The sequence below is a fragment of the Hippoglossus hippoglossus genome, chromosome 18 (genome assembly GCF_009819705.1).
Source record: "Hippoglossus hippoglossus isolate fHipHip1 chromosome 18, fHipHip1.pri, whole genome shotgun sequence".
Classification (NCBI taxonomy): domain Eukaryota; kingdom Metazoa; phylum Chordata; class Actinopteri; order Pleuronectiformes; family Pleuronectidae; genus Hippoglossus; species Hippoglossus hippoglossus.
In genome coordinates, this window is record NC_047168.1 from 16,058,933 (window position 1) to 16,066,184 (window position 7,252).

General features: G+C 48.2%; 1 protein-coding gene across 1 annotated transcript in view; it reads right to left on the reverse strand.

The window, feature by feature from the left end:
- The window catches only part of sf3b2 (splicing factor 3b, subunit 2), a 6,873-nt gene extending 226 nt beyond the window's left edge, over positions 1 to 6,647 (reverse strand). The window contains exons 1-22 of the mRNA XM_034614945.1: positions 6,470 to 6,647; positions 6,028 to 6,074; positions 5,738 to 5,788; positions 5,025 to 5,255; positions 4,837 to 4,887; positions 4,636 to 4,726; positions 4,332 to 4,426; positions 4,004 to 4,112; positions 3,810 to 3,904; positions 3,357 to 3,611; positions 3,122 to 3,244; positions 2,952 to 3,032; positions 2,639 to 2,866; positions 2,400 to 2,549; positions 2,226 to 2,315; positions 1,751 to 1,858; positions 1,520 to 1,627; positions 1,280 to 1,422; positions 801 to 902; positions 522 to 621; positions 223 to 414; positions 1 to 99 (exon numbers count right to left, since the gene is read on the reverse strand). The exon at positions 1 to 99 is cut by the window's left edge and continues 226 nt beyond it. Of these exons, the coding sequence (XP_034470836.1) occupies positions 28 to 99; positions 223 to 414; positions 522 to 621; positions 801 to 902; positions 1,280 to 1,422; positions 1,520 to 1,627; positions 1,751 to 1,858; positions 2,226 to 2,315; positions 2,400 to 2,549; positions 2,639 to 2,866; positions 2,952 to 3,032; positions 3,122 to 3,244; positions 3,357 to 3,611; positions 3,810 to 3,904; positions 4,004 to 4,112; positions 4,332 to 4,426; positions 4,636 to 4,726; positions 4,837 to 4,887; positions 5,025 to 5,255; positions 5,738 to 5,788; positions 6,028 to 6,074; positions 6,470 to 6,599 (2,652 nt within the window). The 5' untranslated portion in view covers positions 6,600 to 6,647 and the 3' untranslated portion in view covers positions 1 to 27. The remainder of the gene's footprint in view (positions 100 to 222; positions 415 to 521; positions 622 to 800; positions 903 to 1,279; positions 1,423 to 1,519; positions 1,628 to 1,750; positions 1,859 to 2,225; positions 2,316 to 2,399; positions 2,550 to 2,638; positions 2,867 to 2,951; positions 3,033 to 3,121; positions 3,245 to 3,356; positions 3,612 to 3,809; positions 3,905 to 4,003; positions 4,113 to 4,331; positions 4,427 to 4,635; positions 4,727 to 4,836; positions 4,888 to 5,024; positions 5,256 to 5,737; positions 5,789 to 6,027; positions 6,075 to 6,469) is intronic.
- Positions 6,648 to 7,252: the final 605 nt, after the last annotated feature.

The window sequence follows — 7,252 nt, forward strand, 5'->3', positions numbered from 1 at the left end:
GTGCCGCCGCCTCCTGGTGCTTCAGCTCTAGAACTTGAACTCTTTGTATTTCTTGGCGCCGCCTCGCGTGTCCTGCGGCTGGGCCTTCCGCTTTTTTTGCTGCACGGTGACGATTGAAGTGGAGAGAAAAGCAGCTATTAATATTCAAATGTCACCGCAAGAGGAAAAGTGAAACGACTTAAAGGGAGCGCTGGGTTTCGTTCTCTTAAAGCCTGAACATACCTTCTGTTTGGCTGCGTGCTCGGCCACCATGTCGCTGAAGTCCTCCTTCTCCACCTGGGCCTGCTGCTCCCGGACGTGCTCCTCGTACTTTTGGGTCATGGCCATCGGGTCCAGCTCCAGCTCCTCTGGAGCCAGGGCCACCTCCACGCCCTGGGACTCCTGCCCTCCACCCGCCTTACGACCTACCATGGCCTGAGGAGAGCAGAGAGGGAAAATAACAGTCAGAGGAGGAGATGACAGCTTCTTGTCTTCATTTGGACGAACTGTCCACACAAGCATCTCGTGAAGTCGTGTCTTACCCCTGACACGTCATAGATGTGCGTGGAGGCCATCATAGCAGCTCCCACTGGTCCAGTTCGTCTCTCAGGAAGCACAGTGAAGAGCTGTGGCGTCTCGTTTCTGTGAAAACAACAGAAGGATCGATTAAAGCAAGAACAAAAATCTACCTCACGTTACGCAGCTAACGCAGATGAAAATATATAACAGAGTTGTTTTTAGACATTTGAATGAAGAATCGTTTCATATTATATCTTTAAATGACACGTCAGAGTCGTGTGGGGAATGACAGCGACACTCACCCGTCCATGGCCTCCTCGATCTTCTTCTTCCTAAGCTCAATGAGCTCTGGGGTCTCCATGCCGGCAGGGACCGAGGAGAAGCCTCCGGGCGTGATCAGTCCACTGGAACACAGAAAGAAACACAGCAGGTTCATTCATGCACACGAATACAACCCAAGAGATCGTTTCAATTCAAACACCTCATCCACTGAACCAGTTTACATATTAATCCCAGTGTGTGCTTCAACCCACAAAGCTCAGACCAGTTGATTACATGGTAACTGATGGTAATCTCCTCAGCACGTGTCTGTGCATTGATGAGAACATAATTCATAACCTTTAACCTTCCGCTCCCTGAACCAAGCGGGACAGACAGAGCTATGTTTAGTTTTCATCTGATCTAGAAGAACACGCGTCTAAAAATAAAAACAAGGACTTTTCTATTTTGGTTTTATTTTATCTGCTGATGTTTGTAACTTCCTCATTATAGTCTGAAGTACCTGTCTGCTGGTGTGAAGAACCCGGTCTCATCCGGTTTCTCCTCATCGCTCTCCTCCTCCTCCTCTTCCTCTGACGACTCCTCGTCCGAAGGCTCCAGCTCTCCCCAGGGCGTGTGGTCCAACTCCTCCTCGTCCGCTTTGGCCTGAACACACACACACACACACAGGCACATAGATATATATCTTTTTTTCTTTTACTTATCAATATCGCCCCCCCTACCCTGAAACTGTGCCTGTTACCTGGAAGTCTGCAGCATTGGTCCCAAACACGTCACCGTAAAGAGGTTTCCCCATTTCGTCTACCGGCGGCTTCCCCCAGCCTCCAGCGTGGTAACCAAATGTGCAGTTCTGAGAGGAAGAGGAGGATGAAGAGGAGGATGAAGACGAGCAAAAGTTCAAGTAACAACTTTAGTTAGTTTAGATATCGGGTCACTACTTTTCAATATGTGGGGTTGCACGAGAAACTCTTACCTCTGGGATGGGGGAGTTAAGTCCTGGTATTTTGAGGTTGGGGTAGGAGGGGGGGGGGCCGTACCTCTGCATGGCAATCAGCCAGGGAGGGGGCACCTTGTGGGCATTCTGGGAAAGACAAGACAACACTTCTTTAATGCTTTCATCATTTCTTTTTGGTTCATCTGCAAATGAAACTATAAAAAGTTTGAACTCTGTCAGTTGTTGTCTGTTGTTACCGTCCTTGTGTTTCTAGATAAACAAGTCTTGTTGCAGCTCGTATTACAGGAAGTGACTCATTTTCACAGCTTCACATCAATACATTTAACAGCGGAAACAGAGAAAGTGACACAACAGCAGACACAACAGCACAGTGCATTTAATATAGTGCAACTATGATTCTGAGCCTACAGTACATGGTCATATCTGGTGTTCAAGAGGAACTTATGTCAAAGCTTCAGCAACTTGAAGCTTGTGGCTCATTTGTGGAACTCACAGGTCCAACTGGCATCCCCAGGGCGATACGCAGCTCGTCGGACAGATCGCCAGGCTTCTTCTCTTTCAGACGAGTCTCAAACTCTTTACCCTGCAGACACACAAACACAAAGGTCTGTTCAGCCAAGGTCACGCGACACAAGGTCATCGGGTAGTCCTGCGGTTTCTCTACTACCTCATAGTACAGATCTCCGTGGATAGTGAGCTTGGGTTTGATCTGCCACTTGAAGAAGGCATCGTGCAGCTTCTGGTAGTCAATGTCGATCTTTCCCATCTTGGGGCGGACCTTCTCTCTCATTTTGGTCTTCATTGTTTTGGCGTCCTCCTGTGAGCAGACAACAAAGAGCCTGGTTGTATCACATCATTTTAAAGACGGAGAAGCCACAGGGCTTCAGAAACATTTCAGAAACCCACCTTCTCCTGCAGGGCCTCCCTCATCTCCTGGATTCCCGTCCTCTTGATGAACTCCGGGAGCTCGAACGGAGGCTTCTCGATACCTCTCTTGCCCTGCAGGTACTTCCGTTTGAAGCACCAGTGGCGGGGCACCGGCACCGTGTTCCTGGTGGCCTTCAGGTGGACGAGCAGCTTGGGCTCCTGGGCGGTCACATCATGCATCTCCACGACATCCGGACGAGCCACCAGCTGGAGCAAAGGGGAGATTGAATCCTGAAGCACATTTCTTCAACCGGCTGAAGAGGAGGAGGATGAATTGTGAATCTGAATTTACCTGCTTGAGCTCAGCCACGGTCAGTCTGTTCATCCTCCTCAGCTTCTTCTTGGACAGTTTAGGTACATCTGGTCTTAAATCCTATAAATAAAAAAACATTTAAAATAACGTAAACTTAAAGAAGACAGATTTTTTTGGCTCTGCTTTCTGACAGATGGAAGGATTCATACGTCATCACTGTCATCACTGTCTCTCCTCTCCTCCTCAAATCCCTTTTTCCTCAGCACGGCTGTCTCCGGCTTATCGGTCTTCTCAGGCTCCTTCTCCTTCTCCTTCTTGACATCGTCTGTCAGCTGGGAACAAAAAGGAAACCATTGCATTACAGCAAAACCAACGCCATAAAGATAACTTCAATACTCAACGCTTCGTTAGCCACGTATTCTTCCACAGTCAAATGTTTCTAACCTTGAACGCCTCAAAGATCCTCTTGAAGAAGATGTAGTTTGGGTCGTAAATCTCTGGCTCCTCTGTGATGTACTCGATCTCCACCTCTGGCTCCTTCTCTTTCTCCTTCTCCTTCTCCTTCTCTTTCTCTTTCTCCTTGTCTTTGTCTGTGTCTGTGTCTTTGTCACCCCCCTCCTTCTGCTCCACCAGCTCCTTCTTCTCCAGAGCTCGCTTCTTCTTGCTCTTCTTCTTGCGGTTCCTGCGCCTGCGGTTTTTCTGAGGAATATGTTTATGTTGGGATTACAACTCAATCATCAGGCCTATTTTCTCTGATGATTTGCACATATAAATACACAAGGGGACAGTGATGTGGTGAATTAAACATCCGAGGTATATAAAGTTCTCTGATGCCTCCAAGCCACGGGTCAAAAGTGCTCATTATACATTGTAAGATAGTTTAAGATGAAGACTTACATCTTTCTTAGACATTTGGTCGTCGTCTTCTGTCTCAGACATGACTGGAGCCGAGGAGTTCATGTCCATCTCTGCTCCCTCATCATATTCCTCCCCTTTGAAAGGTGAAAGAAAATGAATTGAGACAAATCAGACCCCGAAAGCAAAACCCGGACTGTCTGAGCTGCTGATCGGACCCAGGCGATGGTACTGACCTGTGGGGTCGGTGAGCTGCTCCTGCCGGATCTCCTTCAGCTGGAGGATTTTCTCCAGAGCCTGAGGGATCTTGGGGCCACTGATGCTTATCTCCTCATTCTGCCAGAGCTGGAACGGAAGCAAAAGAGTTATCATAGTGTAACTTCATCTAGAAGTTCACAATCCTTATTTGTGCTGCAAAAACATTTCACACAAGTTTTGAAATAAAAAATGCTCCATCTCAACTGAGTGTTAATGTTAAGATGATTTAAATTTCATACTTTGTTCTTTATGCTCTTCCACTTCCACCACATGAAAACACACAAAGAAGGAAAAACGTCTGTTCACCTCTCTGTTGTCTTCTCCTGGAGGAGGAGGCACTCTCTGTTTCTGGGTCGGCATCATGCTCACACCAGGAGGCAGCGGCCCACGAGGATCCATACCTGCGGAGCAAACGTAGAAAACTTTTTAAAAAACACGATACAAAAGTCAGCCCTCAAACTTCTGTGGAGAATGTTAACGTTCCTTCTTTTCTAACAAAGGCTGAACCAGTTCCACGGATGGGACTCCACATTTTAATTGATTGAAAAACTGTATTACGACAACTTATTATGATTAGTATATTGTGGAGAAATGTGAGATCTAAGCAAACCTCTCATTGCGCTGATGGGCGGCATGGCCCTGGGCCCCGGACCCATCTTGGACATCTCCTGCTGACGCTCTTGTTCCAGCAGCATTGCAGCCTGATAGACACAGAGGTAAAGTAGTGGAATTAAGGTGGTAGAAAATAAAAGGGAGGTATTAAATAATCCTGTGACTAAATTTGACAGGTTGACTATATTCCTCTTCTCACCCTTTTCTGCTGCTCCAGAAGATCATGTTCATCCATGACTCTGGAATCACCCTGCGACATACACCGACATTCATGAGTAAACATACAAAGACCAACAAACTGCATCAAACCTTCGTGCCTCGGTGGTGTTTAGCTAAACGCAGCCAGTGGGTTGCATGGTCAGTAAACTGGTACCCCCCCCCCCTCACCTGCTGCTTGGCCCTCTCCTCCTGCTGTAACACCATGGCTGCTCTCTGCTGAGCCATCTTCAGCTGGTCTTCATGGGTCATCCCGGGAGGGGGCAAACCTGGGGGCTCCATGCCCATGTGGAGGCCGGACGGAGGGGGCCCGCCGGGCATCATGCTCATAGCCTGGAGCATGCCCATACCAGGAGGCATGGGTGGCATCGGCATCGGGGGCATGGGGGGGATACCTGGCATCTGTGGAGGAAGAGGACAGAAGCTTATACAACGAATCCATTGATTCATAATACACACATTTTATAGACTTATTAAACAGTGGCGTCAGAAAAAAACTTTGAGTGCTTAGAAAGAAACTAGCGAGGTTAGGCTCCTCATGTATAACACAATATTCATATATAACCAAAAACATATTTTTAAATGTAGAATATAAATAGATAAAATATGGTTGGTATAGATTTTGCTTAGTTTACAGCATTTATACCTCCTCTCCAGACCAGTCTGAACATTTAACACATTTGAGGACTTTCACTATATGAAGTGTTTCACCTTCATGACACCATCATATTCTATTGTCATGCAATCAGCACAGTTTCAAGAGTTCTCAGCAACTTAAGGTCAAATGCATGATTCTGCCAGTGGAACCCAGATGTTGGCCACATCTTGCCCAGATGTTCCCCAGAGAAGACAGTGGGTCACTGTGATGTAACGGGAGCCTTTACCTGGGAGCCCATTGGTTTGTCGTCCCCGTGTTTGCTGAGGAGGATCCTGGTCTGCAGGGACACAGGTGAGCAATGAGGCTTCACAAGCTTTTTACATCAACGTCGTTAAACTCTAATAAAATGTATTTACTTGATAAGCTTGATTCCAACAGTCTAAATCTATAACATCTGCATATCACAGCAGAGCCACATGCTACTGGTACACATCCAGAGTAGAAGTCCATCCTGTCCCTCACACAGTGGCTGTGCAGGGACACCAGGACCTCACCCACCTGCAGGACACCACTCACCTGCAGCATGTAGCCCTTCAGCCGGTCCATCAGCTCCTCTCTGGGACCTGCGGACAGGAGAGCAGACGTTCAGGGAGCGGTCACCTCTACTCACGACAAACCCCGAGAAGCACGGCGCAGGTTTAAGAGGAGAACGCGCACGTCTGCCCACGTTAGCTTGTTTCTAAACAGGCGGGCAGGAGCGTGAGCTAACGAGGAGTCAGCCACTGAGCTCGAGGCGGGCATCACGCGCCCAACGGAGAAAACGTGGCGGCAACGCGTCTTTAAAACGTGTACTTAATGGAAGCATGAAGTTGCTAGCATAACAAACGCGTGTGTGTGTTATTATCAGTGTAAACAGGCCCAGCGCTAGCTCGCTATTAGCCGCTAGCATTAGCAACTGGCTAGCTGCTGTTAGCACTTCTCCCCGGCTCGCCGCCTCCTCCCCCGGTCCCTCGCTCACCCATCACGGGCGCTCCCAGCTCCGCCAGCTTGGCCTGGAGCTCCGGGTGGCTCCATGTGTTCAAAGCCGCGATAGCGCTGCCTAAGTCGGACTGGAGGGACTCGGTGCCCGGTGGACCGTCGGACGCCATGTTGAAGCTCCCTGAATGAAACGCTGCTGGAGCGACACAAGAGAGACCGCGAGCATGATGGGTAACACGCAGTGGCCGCTGGGAGCTGGAGTCCGGAAGCGGAAGGGACGCAGTGACGGGTTACAGCCTCTAGGTGTCAGTGTTGACACTTTAAACCTGGTTTATGTCAATTTATTAATTGAAAAACTTTAAAAGTCTGATCTGACAAAATGAACAGTTCAGCTCATAAGACTGTTCAGCTGCTAGAGACAGAACACTAGAGAGAGGACACTAGAGACAGAACACTAGAGAGAGGACACTAGAGACAGAACAGTAGAGACAGAACACTAGAGACAGAACAGTAGAGAGAGGACACTAGAGACAGAACAGTAGAGACAGAACAGTAGAGACAGAACACTAGAGACAGAACACTAGAGAGAGGACACTAGAGAGAGGACACTAGAGACAGAACAGTAGAGACAGAACACTAGAGAGAGGACACTAGAGACAGAACACTAGAGACAGAACACTAGAGAGAGGACACTAGAGAGAGGACACTAGAGACAGAACAGTAGAGACAGAACAGTAGAGACAGAACAGTAGAGAGAGGACACTAGAGACAGAACACTAGAGACAGAACATTAGAGAGAGGACAGTAGAGACAGAACACTAGA